The sequence below is a fragment of the Myodes glareolus genome, chromosome 10 (genome assembly GCF_982192425.1).
Source record: "Myodes glareolus chromosome 10, mMyoGla1.1, whole genome shotgun sequence".
NCBI classification, from domain to species: domain Eukaryota; kingdom Metazoa; phylum Chordata; class Mammalia; order Rodentia; family Cricetidae; genus Myodes; species Myodes glareolus.
In genome coordinates this window covers 17208395-17225407 of record NC_142035.1, presented here as the reverse complement: position 1 = coordinate 17225407, position 17013 = coordinate 17208395, and the positions used below count along the sequence as shown (strand labels likewise).

The window sequence follows — 17013 nt, the reverse complement described above, 5'->3', positions numbered from 1 at the left end:
TTCTTTATAAAACCAACAACAAAAAGTTCTTTTTTATCTCTAATTCCTGGGGGACCCTAGTTTTCCAATATCAGATCCTCTTCTCTTTAATAAAAATGGAGTCCTTTTTATCTGACCAAAACTTGTCTTTATAAAATCCATAAAAGGTATTATCAGAGGGGGGAATAGTATAGATGGTCTGGCTTTGTGAGTCATTCTGCTAATGATCGAGGCCCAGTTCTGTTTTTCTAACTCAAAGGGAAAGGAAAGAACAGAACACACACATGCATTATTTGACCAGACAAGGATTCTGTTTGTCTTGTGAGAATGTGGTACTCAGAGCATTTAGAGAAATAACCAGGTATGAGGAGGGTTTGGTGTAGGAGGTCCTTCTTTCTATGTGTTGCTTGTATTGGTTAATGAATAAAGAAACTGTGTTGGCCAGATAGGGCAGAACTTAGGTAGGCAAGGAAGATGTAACTGAATTCTAGGAGGAAGAAAGCAGAGTCAGAGAGCTCTCTTAGGCTATGAAGCCACTGACCAAGATAGATATGCTGAAACTCTGCTGGTAAACCATGACCTTGTGGTGATATACAGATTAATAGAAATGGGTTAAACTAATATGTAAGAGTTAGCCAATGAGAAGTTAGAGCTAATGGGCCAAGCAGTGATTTGCTTAATACAGTTTCTGTGTGATTATTTCAGTTCTGGGTGGCCAGGACAAACAAGTGGCCTTCCAGTTACAAGGGTTCTCTTCAGAGAGACTTTCTAGGTGTTTAAGGAGGGACAGCCTGTAGTGACCAGAACATTGTACTTCCTCTAGTTGGAGTGTCTCCTTCCAATGATGTGTTAATGTACTTTCCATGTTGAGACAGTCAGTCTCAGTGCTCAATTTGGTAAGATGTAGAAGAAAGAGAAAGCAAGCAGAGCAGGAGTCTCCATCTTATTGGCTGCAGAAACAATGTAACCAGTGGTTTCAAGCCCTCACACCACCCCCAGCCCTGCCCTTCATTTCTGTGCTATGCTCCTGAAGCTGTAAAGTCGAGAAAAACTCTTCCTCCTGAAGTTGTTGCTATCTGAGTTTCTCATCCCAGTAACAGGAAATGGAACAAGTTACTTTCCTTATGTGTACACTGAACATCAGCTTCCAGTAAGAGCCTTCATCCTGTGCATTGGGGCCTGACATCTGGAGTTGAGCTCTTGGCAGTTCGATTCTGCCTTTAGCCCTGACTCCATGCAGCTCTGTATTAGCTCCTCCTGCTATAGCTGTGTTACATTCTCTTATGGCACTCAGGGTAGCTTCCATTCTTTGGGAAGGTATCTCAAGAAAGGTGATCACCATTTTAAATCAAAACTTACATTTTCATCACTTGGACTATAACCTACTACTGGGAAATGGCTCAGACCATGGGTTGGATCCATGCTGCCAGGGTTTTGTTTTGTTTGTACTTGTTTGCTGTGTAACCTGGGGCAAGTTACTTAACATCTTTAGGTGGAATTAGTTTTGCTTTAAGGAGGGTATGAAACTGGCATCTTTCTCATAGTTTGTCATGAGCATTTAATATTTCAACACCATAATGTACTGAGCAAGACATATGGCACAAACCTTAGTTTTGCCCTGTGTGCTTGCCCCTCCCTAGGATTCCACTGCGTTTTCCCAAGAGCTGCTTTAGTAAGGATTGGGTATCACACTTTGAATTCTGTATATTGTTCCTATTTTCAATGTGTCTCTGCCTCAAGCTCCTTTCTGGAATGATACCATATTGCTAACCATGGAAGCCATATCTTCTCACGGCTTACCAGGGATGCTAAACAGCTCTAACAATGGTCTTTGGATTTCTTCGGTAAATAATTGTAAAATTTATTTTGTCTCTTAGGGCTCAAGATTCATTGATTTGATAGCATATTTATGTGTGCGTATTATCTAGTTGGAACTGTTCTAAGTACTTGCATTGTAACGGTAAACAAAACAGAAAGAATAATCCTGTCTCTGTGGAGTGCATTCTATTTGGGAAAATATACATAATAAAAGGTAAAGTATAAATGCAGAGTTTCAGTTGATAAATGCTAAAGGGATACATGAAGCAGAGAAGAGAGACAAAGTGCCATATAAGAGGCTTCCACATTTAAATGAAATTGGCTGTGAAGAGCTCTTAAATTCTAAATAGGAATGAAGACCTGATGGGAGCCAAAGAAGACAGCCTTGTTTATCTAGTCAGAATGGGTGACAAGTGCAAAGGCCCTGAGGCAGGGGCATGCTTGGTAAAATTGAAGTCAATGATTGGATTCATCAAATGAAACAGAAGTAGGAGATGAAGTCAGAAAAAAACAGAACTGGGGCTCCTAGTGACTTTGGGACATTGTATGTCATGGGGGTATTTATCTCAATAGCATGAGAAAGACCAGAAGGAATTAGAGCAAAAGGCTGAGGTGATTTTCTTCATGGTTAAAAAAAAAATGTCTGGCCAGGCAGTGGTAGCACATGCCTTTAATCCCAGTACTTGGGAGCTCTGGAGGCAGAGGCTGGTAGATCTCTGTGAGTTCAAGGTCAGCTTGGTCTACAGAGTGACTTCCAGGACAGCCTCAAAGCCACACAGAGAAGCCCTGTCTTGAAAAAAAACAAAGCAAAAATAAAAGCAATAAACAAACAAACAACCTCCCCCCCCCAAAACCATTCTGCATGCATTGTAGAGAACAGTGTGCAGAGCCCAGGACTAAAGCTGAAAGACTCACATCATCCACACTGGTGATTACGGCAGCTGAAACCAGGGAGGTAACAATAGAGGTTGTGAACCAGCAAAGGGATAGGTTGTTCAATGTCCCTGAGCTACTATGTTGATGGCGGAGCTAAGAGATTATGCTGATGAGTAAGATGTAGAGAGTGAGGTAATTTGCTTGGCACAAAGCCGGGAGTACCAATTACAGAGAACCTAACATGAAGGGGTTTCCCAGAGCTGTGCATCCCAGTGTTTCAAAAAGTGAGGAGCCACTAGTAAAGCACTGTGCTACTAATTAAGATAGAGAAGACAGTGGGGAGAAGGAGGTTGACGTTGGTTGTGCGATCACTACCTCCTTCTATTTGGGATGTTTCGTTCCAAAGGACCAGAGCGATCCAAGTGAGAGGATTGAGCTTGCGGGTAAGTAAATCATTCGGGAGGGCTGGGGAGAGGTCTGGCCTGGAGACATCCATTAGAAAAAATATTAGCTTGTGTGTGGATTTTAAAGCCAAGGGATCAGAAATAATTAGGTAAATAAATGGATCCACAGTCAGCAATCTGTGGCCCTTGATACAAATCCAACCAGCTGCTTGCTTTGATAAATAAAATTTTATTGGAAAATCGTCATACCCAATCATGTATATATAGTTGCTGGATACTTTCCTGCTGCAACAGCAGAATAAAATAACAGCCAACGAGATCTATGTGGTCTACTAATCCTCTTTCCTAAGTCTATCCAACCTTTGTTCTGAAACGACTGGAAAGAGACTCAAAAATATGTCAATAAAGCTGAGATGTTTAAAAGAAACACATGAGAGAAAGGGAGTTCCCAAGGGAGAGGGATGTCTAGAAATGTGTGATAACCTGGAAACTACGTGGAAAACGGGGTTTTAAGGAGGATGTGGCAGCCAACCATGCCCAACAGTGATGGCTGGCTAAATAATATTTGACGCTTGGAATAATGGTGGTTGAATTCATTAAGATCAAGGGAGTGATGGTTAATCCCAACTGTCACCTTGATATAATCTAGAGTCACCTAGAAAATAGATCTCTGGATGTGCCTGTGGGCAAGCATCTTGATATGATCTAGAGCCTCTAGAAGATGGACCTCTAAATGTACCTGTGGATGAGCATCTTGGTATGATCTAGAGCCACCTAGAAGATGGATCTCTGAATGTGCCTGTGGACAAGCATCTTGACTAGGTTAATTGAGGCAGGAAGAGCTGCCTACTGTAGGTGACACCATTCCTTGGGACAAGATCCTGGACTCTATAGAGATGAGAAAACAAGTAGAGCAGATGCATTTATTGCACGCTGCTTTTTGACTGTGGATGTAATGGAACCAGAGGCCTCAGCTCCTACTGCTGTAACTCCTCTGCCATGATGAACTTCTCTGCCAAAAGAGAACCAAACCAAACTGCTTGCCTCTTAAGTTTTGTCACGGCATCTTACCACAACGACAGACAAACTAAGGCAACAGGTGATCTCAAAAGAACTGTATTGGAGAAGTGATCTGGATTTGAGCTACTTTGGCTGAGTGTGTTCATGAACTTCAGAAGGGGAAACTGGTCATGTGGAAAAGCAGCTGGAAGAGAAGGGAAGACTGGGCAATCTTGCCTTTGTCTTTTTAAAGATGATGAAAATAAAGCATCGGTGGAAAGTGCAATAATCATTTATAGAGAAGGATTTTGCTGTAGGGTAGACAGTAGACTAGTACCAGAGTAATGACCTCCCTTAGGGAACGGGAAGTAGGATTTGGCACATTAAGTAGAGAAATTGGTTTTCACTTAGAAAACAAATGTTTGATCCCTAGAAACGAGAGGAAAGATTGAGTATGTGGGCATTACGTGGGTCAAGAAGTATCAAATGCCTTCAGTCTCCTTAGTATTGTAGCCAAGGTCATCAGCTAAGTGTGATAGCAGTATGGAGGTGATGGGGATCTGAGGAGGCAGATAATTATTCTGTAGAGAGTAGAAATAATGTATTCACCAGAAAAAGAACGCTGCTTTTGGACAGTTTTCAGGACAAACTCCATCTGTGTCCCTGATTTCAACTGGAGCAAATGGAAGGGTGGTGTGTGCTCAGCTACCAAAAGAGGGCCTTGGATAGGTGAAGGATTCCATGGACAGCGCTCCATGTCCATGAAAATGAGAGCCAGGCTGAGAGGTTGAGAAAGCAGATGGGGCCTGGAATGATTGGTCAGTAACCTGGGAAGGAAGAGGAGGGGAGGCAGAGAGGAGAAAGGTCCGTTCCAGGAGGGTTGAAGCTTTGTCCCTACAGAACTCGGAGGAGTGAAAGAGGCAAAGTCACGGTCAAGCTGAGTGTTTGTAATCTGTATTAAATAAAGGTTGGAAGCTGTTTAAAGTCCCCCCTTGCCACAGCAAGGAGAAAATATACATAAACCCTTGGTTTGGAATTTTTTTCAATCAAGAGTTATAGTCTCTCTCTGCTTCTGGCTCCACACCACTTAGCACAGCTGAGGGCTTTATGTGCAAACATCTGCGGAGTGTAGCTTTGTAACATATATTTCCTTTATTCGTAAGAATTTTGTACATGTGTACAATGAAATAAGATCACACTCCCACTTTCCCCATCCAGCTCCTTCCACTTCCCCTAAGACACGATTCTCACAGCTTCAAGTATGCTGCCACTGCTGCTGCCCCCTTCTCCCCTTCCTCCTCTTCCTCTTCCGCTCTGTCTGATCACCCTATGGATGGAAAGCCAGGGGAAAGCTAGCAGTCACCACACCTTTAGAGGAGAGTGGTCTTACCTCCCACATCAGCTATCAACTGCACTTTAGTAAGAGTCCTGAGCTGGAGATTGCCATCTCCCCCATTAATGTCAAAACATTAGCTGTCCTGATCTTGAGTCAAGGATCACAGCTTCTGTGAGTTCATGAGTGTGGTAGCGATGCCATGTCCAGAAGACAGCATGCCACAGCATTCCTTCCCATCCTTTGGCTCTCACATCCTTTCTTACTCTTCCTTGATGTTCCCTGAGCCTTACTGAGGATGGAGAGCGTGAGTGGAGTCATGGTGATGATAAAGATGTTCTGATTAGGGATGAACACTCAGTTTTTTATTCTCCTTGACCAAATATACATCTTTGCACTGACTGAAGCCTGCTGTCACTATTGGTCCCATCTTATGTGTGGGGGGACATGTATGCTTAGACTATGCATATCTTAAACAAGGTGTCCTAACAAAGAGAGCTGGAACCGCTCACATCCTTCGACTCCTGAGCATGTACTCCTTTCTCCCATCACCTTGTGGGTTTGTACTTTGGAGGTGGAAAGGTGATTGCGTCTGCCAGGTGTCACAGCCACGGTCAAGATGAGTCAGCCTCAGGCCAGGGCTTTTCCCTCCCGCTCCATTCCTGCTTCTGTAGGTCAGGACGTCCTTTACAAAGCAGTACCGTGACTTTCATTTGATGAAACTGGGTCTCTCCTCTCTCTCTCTCTCTCTCTCTCTCTCTCTCTCTCTCTCTCTCTCTCTCCCCCTCCCTCCCTCCCTCCCTCCCTCTCTCTTTCTCTCTCTCTCTCTCTCTCTCTCTCTCTCTCTCTCTCTCTCTCTCTAAAGACTCTGCTGTGTTGGGAGATTTCTTTTTGTCATATCTTCTAATCCTGTGCCTACCTTCAATTCCTTTTTTTTTAATTCTGTATAATTCTTTAATGAACCCACATTTTCCTCGTCCACACTTTCATTTCTTCTTCTGTCACAGCATGGAACTTTCCATCCTCTTGACAGAGTTCTACAACAAAGGTTAATTACTTTATAATTTCATTCTCTTAAAAAAAAGCACAGTAAAATTTCTAATTTTAACTGTGCTTCTTGTCAGTAGGTTCATGTAAATTCACTGTAATTAAACCAGATGTTTTCTTATGCTTTAAAGTCAGGTGGTAATTTAAGGGGGATTTTTATTTCAATAGACAAGAGAACAGATTGTTGTCAAAGGAAGTTTCTCCATCTCTTGTCTGCTTTCCCTGATTTCCTGTCCCCTTTCCATCTTGTTTGCCTGTGCCTTTTCCTCCTCTCCTCTTTCTTTAGCTTCTCAGTCTGCACGTCTATAAGATGGGTTCACCATGGAGAACTTCGGGGGCAGTAATGAAAAGCGTAAAAGCTGTACAAGGAAGAGCTCAGAGCCATGGACTAGGGAACTGGAATTCTCCTCCTTTCCTTCTATCCCCCCTCCATTTCAGGGTTCTCACTGGCCGCTTGGCCTATTGACCGCTCCTCATAAAGAGGCCCAGAATTAACTTAAAAATCAAACTGATTAGGGAAGACTTCAGCAGACACCAGTGTGTGTGAGGGAATCTTACAGAGAAAAATTGGAGAAACATTTCATTCTACTCATGTTTTATAGATTCACTGGAGGAAAATTATTTCTTCCAGATGAATCTTCATAGCTCAAGACATCAACTATAACTTTTATGGAGGAAAACAGTAGTATGCTACTGAATATTTCTTCCACAAGCTCTCTAGGAAGAAAAGAATAGCTTGTTTTCTAATTTCCATGGTGTGAATTTTCCAGCCATAGTTGATTCTAAGCAGTAAATACATTACTGAACTTGGAGGCAAGAGGAGCTACCAACAGTCAGCTTTAGCAAGCCAGGGCAGTTGCGCCTAAAGGAGACGTGCAAGTATCCGGCTTATGAAATGGGGTTCATTCACGAACAGCACACTATCATGAAAGGGGTATGGGCTTTGATGTCAGATACTCATTCATTAACTCGTTACTCAGCCAATGGTTTATGAGCACACAGTGCAGACCAACATCCTTCGTACTGGGAATCATCCATCAGAGGTACCCATCCACTAAAACATTCATCAGAGGTACCCATCCACTAAAACATCCATCAGAGGAATCCATCCACTAAAACAAAATGAAATCTCTGCCTTGACCAAGCTTCCACCCCTTGAGGGGGACAGGTCAGAAGCTAAAGGACTAATGTAAAGTATGCTACAGAGACAGAAAAAGTCAGGAAGAGTGTTAGAGGGGCTTCAGCCAGCTCTGGGCTTTCATATCACATGATCGGGGAGGCCACTCGGGTAAGACTTGGAAATGTATGAATTCCTTACCTGCCCAACAGTGGCAACAGCCCCAGCACCATGGTGGTCGACAGTAGACTCCAAGGACAAGGGTCTGAGTACAAAGCCTAACTCACTGCGGGCTTATGAAAAACACAGCTGTGCTTCTCCCTGTCACTCACAATACTACAAGGTCACCTTTACAATCACTATGGTGCAGGGAGCTGAAGTGAAATGAGGCTGGAAGGAGCTCCTAAGGTCCGTAGTTTTCTATCCGTACTGCCCCCCTCTGCACTGTGTTACATCTGCCTTGCTGTTATTTCCTATTACTTTACCTCTTAGCAGGCCTTACATGCCCCTCTTGTTAGTGTAGCTATACCCACCCTCGGCAGCGTGCATTCTCCTTGCTGCTCACAGTAACCTAAGAAGCCCGGTGAGTAGGCTCGTAAGAACTGCACACAAAATTAAGGCACTGAGCATTGCTACTTTTCCTTACATGAAAGCACTTGGGTTTAAGCTTGTTTTACCACCTTGGGATAATATACCTATTAGATGTGGTTAAACATATCAAATATCAATTATGTTAATATATTTTATACTGTTGCTTATTATAATCAATTACATTTTTATGTGTTGTTAAAATTACATTCCCTTATCATACAACAGGGGGAAATCCTGCTTGTTTTTTCATATTTGGTGTGAAAATGCCTGGGAAAATGAAAAATGATAGGCCCTCTCTGAAGGAGAACGTAATTGGTTGTGCATTTACCCTTTGACTCCAGCAGTCCTACCGTGAAGAATTTACCTGAAAACACATCTCCACAAACACCCAGCAACTTACACAGCAAGGCTATTGGCTGCAGTATGACTACAGTGTACCTCTTTATAGCAAACAACTAATCAAGCAGCAAATATGATGCTTGAAATGGAGGGGGGACACAAGATGACCTAGATGAAAAAAAGTAGGTAATGGTACACAACTGAAACAGCCGCCACTGGACACTCAGGCAATCGCTCCACACAGCCATAACACCAAGAAGGTGTTAAGAGACCAGGTCATTGTTTACATGGAAAGTTTTCTAGGATAGAGAAAGTGAACATAAACACAGGTGAAGTATACATTATTCCTTGGGTTTCAGATTAAATAGAAGGGAAAGGGAACCTCGAGTTGCCGCAGTGGTGCAGGCATATGGAAGGCTCTGGGCTCAGTGGAATTGTGGGGGGCGATTGGGAAGGATAAAAGGGGCAGAGAAGAGGAAGGAGGAAGAAGATAAAGAGAAGGTAGAAGGAGGGGAAGAGGAAAAATATTATTTGCTTTTTGTTAAATAAATTATATAAAATGGAAATGAAAGAATAATTAAACAGTTAAACGTAAATGTAGCTCTTTTCCTACATAGGAGAAGTTTTGTGTTTGTGGCTGATGGGGACACAGTTGGTCCAAAAGCAGACAACGGTTGACCATGGGGTACCCAGTTCCAGCTGATATCCACAAAATGACCCCTAAGTCTAAGGCTCTGGGAATGCATGGAAGAGGGCGCAGAGAGATTGTAAGAGCCAGAGGATCCGGACACCTGATGTGAGATAGGGTCTTGTATATTTCTCAGAAGCTGCAGCCATGAAATCTCAGCAGTCTTTACAATGACACTACAAACTAACACGCCAACGTGCATGGAGAAGTCTCATGTGGTTCCACCCCTAGGAGCTATAGTCAACCAATGGCTGCTGAGAGAGAGAATCAGTCTTCCCTAGGGATGAACCTCCTAATTGGTTATCCAATACCAAGCAGTTGGGTCTAAAATATACATATACATGCAACACTAAATTGAAAATGAATAGCAAAATGTGGTATTTTATATTTAAAATGTTGGTCTTTCAGGTTTTGAATTGAAGAATACAGAAGGATCATGTCAGTTATTTCCCTGAATGAATTCTTTGTAACATAGAGTTCTGACATTTTAAAGAAGCAACTGATTTGCATGTTGGAAGTAGTAACATTTATTTTTCAAAGCATAGAGGAAGGAAAACCTTAAAATTAAAAGGATCTTAATTGGCTATCAACTTAAAACTAAGATCATATAGATAGAAACTCAGAATGTTTGAACACAGTATTTTGACTGCACATTCCAAGCAGTGCAAAGTTTAGTGCAGAGAAATTAAAATGTTCTGTTGGTAGACCCACTAATTGCTGGTGGGTTGGTACATTTTGGGATCATGCAAATGGACAGACAGATGGATGCAGAAAACCGGGGTCCTCACTGTTGGAATATGTGTGCAGAAGTATCGGGAAGTATGTGTTTCAGTCAGGATTGGCTCGGGATTTAAAAGAGGTGAATTATATTCCCCAGCTCTGTCTTCATGGATCAGTTAGTGACTTTGCTGCTCCATTGAATGTACCAAACTGTCATAGAGCCCAGGGACTGTTCTCTGAAGAAGCAAGCAGAAATCTTTAGATAAGTGATGGCCTCTGGAGCAGAAACATTACAGACAGTCTGGGGCATTGCAGCATGCCAGAGAAGAGGAGGACTAACAAGGACATATCATAAGGACCAAAGGGGCTGTGGCTCACAGGTTGAGATCCACTGCACTAGACTTTCCTAATGGCCTGGGTTGTGTCATTTTAAGGTAATGTCAACTTTCTTAGACGTTGCATAATATTGTGGATTTATATGAGAATATCTTTACTTTGAGCTATGCACACTGAAGAACTAATAGGTTAAATACCATAGCTTATTTTATAATATAATATTTTTATTATCTTTTTGAGAATGTTATACATTCATGCACCATATGTCGATCATACTCATCCATGACCCCCACCCCCCAACTCCCAACTCCTCTCAGATCTACCCCACCTCTCCGACACCATGTCACATGGTTTGCACCTTCTAGGACTGCCTCTGTTATATTTCCGTACACTTAGCTGTAGGTTGGCTAAGGTGGATGATGACCATAAAGAGCTGAGATATTTGTAGGGCACAGCAAAGTAAAAGTCCACTCAATTTTTTTTAAATCAACAGTTGTTTTCCTGATAAATCCCAGTGTCTCATGGACCAGGAGCTGCTCTCTAGCAATTATTCTGAGGACCCTCAAAGGTACTGGTGTGCTAAAATGACTGATCTTGAACTCTTCCACCTCAAAACTTTTGAGGATGGGTGAGAGCAACACAAAAGTCAGCGAGCCCCGTCTAGGAGGCTGCTCTCTGGCTCTTGGAGGGGAGGTTCAGGCAAGCAGCCCCTCGAGGGCTCCCACCTCAGTGTCTTCTCACTGTGAATGAGTTTCCAGGAAAAGGAGCCTATGGAGAAGGCAATCTGGCCCTGGCCTTCACGGATTGTCCACAGCAATCTTGATGCATGCCTTAGTTCTAGCTACTCAAGAGGCTGAGGCTGGAGGATGGCTTCAGCCAAGAGTTTAAGAGTAGCCTGGGGAATATATTGAGACAACACATTAACAAACAAAACCAAATACAAACTGCCAAAGAGTCTCCACACCCTGCTGGAACCTTCCAGGAGATTATGAGCTATGGCCTCAGAAGAGCGACAGACCAAGGAAGGGCGTCTTATGTGCTGGTGTCTTTAATATGATAATGTCCACACATCTCCCGAAGCAGGAATTGATGTTTTATTAATGTTGTTTACTATAAATTTAATTTCAAAGCACTGCTGTTCCCACATTGTTTTGATAACGGCTTTGTGGTGTGTTTGTTTTTCTCCTGGTGGTAAAACTGAGAAGGAGAGAGGACAAGACAGCTTTTAAAGGTAGGACTTGGGACTTGCTGTTGCCGATGGAGGTCATTCTCATAGTGCAGCTCAAAGTGGCCTGGGGAAGAGAATGCTTCTCTCTGAGGTGCTCCTTGGCTCTATCATGATGATTTGTCCACAAAGGCTCCTCCCTGCCAGCACCAGAGGATAGCCCTGGAATAGCAATCACCGACCACTCTCTGCCCACCACCCTGCTTCTCCCATCAGGACCCAGGTATACTGCCAATCCTTCAGGACCCTCAGCAGACTTTCCACAACTGGCACAATGGTTGGTAAGAGCATGGAGACAAATCCCACAACATCTGCTTGGCTGAGGTTTTGTACCAGAGGCTTTCTCTTCAGGACTTTTTTTCTGTGACTTACTGCAAATGTAATAGGCAGCTACGCTTATTGAAAGCCTGGTACTAGGTCTTGGGCCATTTTTTTTTTTAAATCTACCATCCCCTTTAATATTCACAATAAATTACAAGGTAGTATTAACATCAAGTTCATTTTATAAGTGAGAAAACCAATGTACTAAGAGATTAAAGAGGGTGCCCCAGGCATACTAGACTGGAGAGTCTGTCTTCTCAAAGAGTGTTGTTCCCTCTGTTGGAGATAGGGGCTCTGTATGTTTGAATAAAAAGTGGAACCAGATCTAGGACAAGCTGCAGCTGCCTCCCCTGGCGTGGAACATGTGTGATACATAACAAACCCTGGAGAGCTCTCCTCGGACCTGCCGGAAGTTGTAACAGGGCTTCCTCCACTTTGCTGGCCTACTTGTCATCCCTACCCAAACTCTCCTTAATCGCTTATACACAAATCTACATTGAATCCAATTCTAGAGAATTTAATGGGGCCGGCAATTAGCCAGGCTAAGGGGAAAACCAAAATAAACACACACTGAAGTGTTTTTTTAGGTATGTCTTAAAAATCACAAATTCTGTCATACAGAAGATGGTTACTGTTTGGAGTTCCATAAAGACTGTACTACAATCCTGGGATGAAACAACCAAGAAACTTAAGGCAAAGATAACTTATGGAGAAAGTAAAATTTAAGTAAAGTTTTGTAATAGGAGTAGAGGAACCTGTCCTGTAGACATGAAGGGAGATGTCGGTCTAAACAGAAGGAAAAGCATTGGCATGACAGGAAGATAGTTATATTCTCGATTTAAAAAGACTCCACAATCTAGTATCCTCAAGGTAGGAAACACATTCCAAGACGCAGTGCAAGAAGCAGACTCCATGGAGCCTTGTAGAGTGGGGGAGGTATGGTGAGGTGAGGGGAGATGGGCAGGGTGGGGGAGCGGAAGGGTGGAGTGGGATGGGGTGGTGAGGTGGGGAGGCAAGGTGGGATGGGATAGATGGGATGGAGTGGGTGGGGAGTGTGATGGGGCAGGGGTGAGGGGAGGAGGGATGAGTGGGTGGGAGGGGTGGAGGAGTGGGAAGACATTTGTAGGTTGATTTTCTAGCTTCTCTCCTCTCTCTTTCTCTCTCTCTCTCTCTCTCTCTCTCTCTCTCTCTCTCTCTCCCTCTCTCTCTCTCTCTCTCCCTTCCAGGTGTAGCTCATTGAAACAAGGAACACAAGAAGATAAGTCAGCCTAGAAGAGAACATTAGCTCATTTTTGCAGTACATGATATTTGAGATGCCTGCGGGACATCCAGGTGGATAATCAGCTTTGCGTGCATTCAATGTGCACGTTAAGCCTTAAGCGATTCTGTTGTTTTTTTTTTTTAAATTTGTACAGAATCAAGTTGTTTGGTTTTCAATTTCAACATGCTTAAACAATAAAATAACTGCCCTTTCCAGGAGGCATCTGAAGAGTTAAATCTTGGGTAGGAAGAGCGATAGAACATGAGGGGGACATGGGGGAGACATAGGGTTACCGTTAGCACATACTTATGGCAGAGCGGACACTGCTCCCAGCAACATAACCACTCTGGAATCACACCATGCACAGTCTGCTTCTAGGGAGATCTTGAGAACAATGGGAAGACGGAAGATGGAGAACAGGGTTAAGGAGTTTGATCCAGCAGTAAATTGCTTCCTGTGTAAGACCGAGGACCTGAGTTCAGATTCCCAGCATCCAAATAAAAAAATGTGTATGGCAGAGCATGCCTGCATTCCTAGTGGCGTGAATGCAGAGGCAGGAAGATCGTTGAGGCTTGATGACTCGCCTGTTTATTCATGAGCACCAAACCCCAAAGAGAGACCAGAATGAAAAAAAATAGAGAAGACACTTGCACCACTGAGCTGTAGCCTCCATGTGAATGCTCACACATGTACACACACATACACACACACACACACACACACACACACACACACACACACGCATGTCAACCTCACCACAGACTGGTATGTCCCCTGAGAACACTTCACCTTCTCTGTTCCCATAAACTGGCTCACCATCCCTCACTCACCATCCTCCTCGGTCTGTACCACCAGCTCCTCACTCTCCATCCGGCCCTCAGGGTTGGATAGCAGTAGCCGCAGTCTGATGGTCATGAAGGGCCGCAGACCCCGCAGGGTATAGTGGGAAGAGGTCTGGATCACCTCCTCAGCCTCGTACTGCTGCTGGTTGAACACGTACTGGTACTGCACCGTGAGGTTGTAGCTGTGGCAGCGGGTCACTGCGTAGCCAAAGGGTTCCCACTGCAGGGTCAGCTGCCTGGCCCGAATGTCCACAATCTCCACGTTCTGAGGGCCGTGCACAGGATCTGCAAAATATACACATGGTACGTGAGGTTTGAGGAGACTACAGGAAGTGGGTGGACATAGCTGCTCCTCCACGTGCATCTCAAAGTCCCCACGGTCTTTTGCGTCCTGCAGCACAATTTACATGAAACTTTCTTTTTAAACCAAATTCTTTTCTTTAAGCACACAGATCTAAGGCAAAACAAAAATAAATAGGGTGAAAATTTTTCTATTTCTTTCACAATGAAATGTGCCAGACACAAAAATATAAAATCAGGGATTCATCTGAGTCTCACTGACAACTGCGTCATTGACAACAACAATTTGCGATTTGTGATTTAGATGACTTGTGTAGTTCTGTGTTTAACTCAGCTAAGGCCTCTCTCCATAGAGCTGAGGGTCCCCCCTTTCCTCCCATCCAGATGCGCAATTTGGAACTTTGGTTTCACCACAAGCAGACATTCAACCTCCAATCAATCTGTATGACCACAATGTCGCAAGAGCTTGGCCTTTGAATTCACCTTCCCACTCTCACTTATGATAGGGAATTTACTAGCATCCTGCCACACTTCACTCTTCTTCTTGTCACCCCCACTTTCCCCATGAACACCATTCTACCAGTCCCCAGTACCCCAATACTGTACCTCACCTCCCTTTACACACTGATCTTTGTCCCAGATCCCCATATTTAACAATGATCATGTCATACTTCATAATCTATGCACTGATATTTATACTTTGCAAGAAATAAAGAGATGGTTTTGCACAAAAGTGATTAAAACAGACAAGAATAGTGAAGTAGGGTTCTGATCAGCATTTAACCCCATACTGCTTACAGGCCATCATCAAGTTGGGCCGTGTCTCTGAGTCTACCTTTTACTTCATTTGTAAATTAGTGATAATAGAAGCTAGCCCCACTGCAGGAGAGGGTGGAGCCGGATAAAACACCCTGAGCCATTAGAGTTGCACCTGGAATTAATAAGCACACCATATAGACTAGCTGGGGCTTAATTTTTATAGTAATAGGAAGAGTAATAAGAATAATAATCATCTTTCATATGCCATACACAATCTGAATGACTCATAAATTCCAGTTCTGGGTAGCACCATTATGCAGGGCACCAGACTAGGATATGGTCACCTCTCCAGTCCTCGAGTTCCCAGAGCTTTTGGAGTGCAGCTGCCTCTGCACCACAAGAAAGGCTATGGTGGGGACTCTTGACACCAACTTAGTTCCCTAATTCACCCCTATGGGAGAAGTGTAGTTCATAACAGAGCTTTGTCAAGGCACACACTTCACAAGTGTGTCAGAGAGGAGGGCGGTCCATCCCATAGATGTGCACACTGCTTAAATCAGTAGCTCTGGCCTTTCCTCGGCTGAGGAATTCACACCTCATTCTGCAGCTCAGTTATCCACGCGACAGCGTCCTTTGTGCAAAAAAAACATCCAGAGTCCCAAAAGCAAATGAGTGACTCGGTGAAAGGGACCGCGGACGAGATGCTCGGGACCCAGTATGCTGAACCTGTGTGGAGTGAGAGATAAAAGATGTGGGACTCACAGTTCAGGGCTGTGAACAGCCATGGCTATGACTGCTTGACTGGGTGTCTCTCTGTGGTCCAGTTTGCAGTGGCTGCAGACACATGGGCAGAGTGACAGAGGAAACATCCTGCCTGGGAAATGTCAGCAACCCTCCAGCTTTCGTCCTGCAGGAAATTTTCTCTCTACACACATTCCAGAACTCTGCCGGTGTACACCCCGAAGGAATACCTTTCAAACGCTCCTTCTCTGGGACCTTCTTCAAAACCAACACTGAACCCCAGGAAGATAGTTACCTCATGGGGCCCTCTAGTTCCTCATTAGAAAGTGAGAGCACAGATATTTAAGACTCAGATAAGGCTAAGGACATAGTTTTGTTACACATCTTAAATACTACAATATTCCATGTCAAAGAGAAGTGTTGAGGTGTTCAGTATGCTTTAAAAGTACAAATAAAATATCATCAGTGGAATAGCATTCAGAAAGTGTCTGTTCTATTTTCTGAATCAGGATGCTAGGAGGAAGGGATTGCCAACTCACTTGACAAATGAACAAATCAAAGCCTGGAGAGGTAAGGGAACTTGGAAAAAGTATCAAGTCTATCAAGGAGCAAAATGAGGCTTTGAATTTGTTTTTTTTTTTAAGTTTATTAAATTATGAAAGTTTTCATTTCCGCCCCTCCTCCCAACACCCTCCCCCTCCCCCCACTCCCTCCTCCTCCCTCTTCATCCCTAAGAGCAGTCAGGGCTTCCAGCCCTGTGGGAAGTTCAAGTTCCTCCCCACTCCTTCCAGGTCCCTGAAGGTGAGTATCCGAACAGACTGGATCCCAAAAATTCAGCATATGCAGAGGAAACAAGTCCCAGTGTCATTGTCAGTGACTTTTCAGAAAGGCTCCGGACCAGTCACATTCAGAGATCCGGCCACATTCAGAAAATCTGGTTGGATCACATGCTCGTTCAGTCCCAGTCCAACTGGCCTTGGTGAACTCTCATTAGATCAGTCCCCTTGTATCAGTGGGTGATCGCACCCCTCGCGGTCCTGAGTTTTTTTCATGTTCTTCCTTTTTCTGCCCCTCATTTGGATCATGGGGGGCTCAGTCCGGTGCTCCAATGTGGGTCTCCATCTGTATAGCCATCCATCGTCAGATGAAGGATCTGGGACTCTTGTCTAGGCTTTGAATTTGAATCTAGTATATAAGGGAGATAAAAAGTGGGCCAGACCACCACAACCATGGAAGGAGTGCATGCTGGGCTTGATCAACCTCACAACTTGTGAGGAGGCATCAGAAGACCTACTCGAGAGGAAACCAAAGTGCTGA

The 17013-nt window shown here is 43.8% G+C and overlaps 1 protein-coding gene across 12 annotated transcripts in view; it reads right to left on the bottom strand.

Moving 5' to 3' along the window:
• Ptprt (protein tyrosine phosphatase receptor type T) overlaps positions 1-17013 on the bottom strand; it is a 1106759-nt gene that overhangs the window by 385809 nt on the left and 703937 nt on the right. For all 12 annotated transcript variants that reach the window (XM_085697063.2, XM_085697062.2, XM_085697064.2 and 9 more), the window contains exon 8: positions 13885-14181. In XM_085697063.2, coding sequence (XP_085553189.2) covers positions 13885-14181 — 297 coding nt within the window. The remainder of the gene's footprint in view (positions 1-13884; positions 14182-17013) is intronic.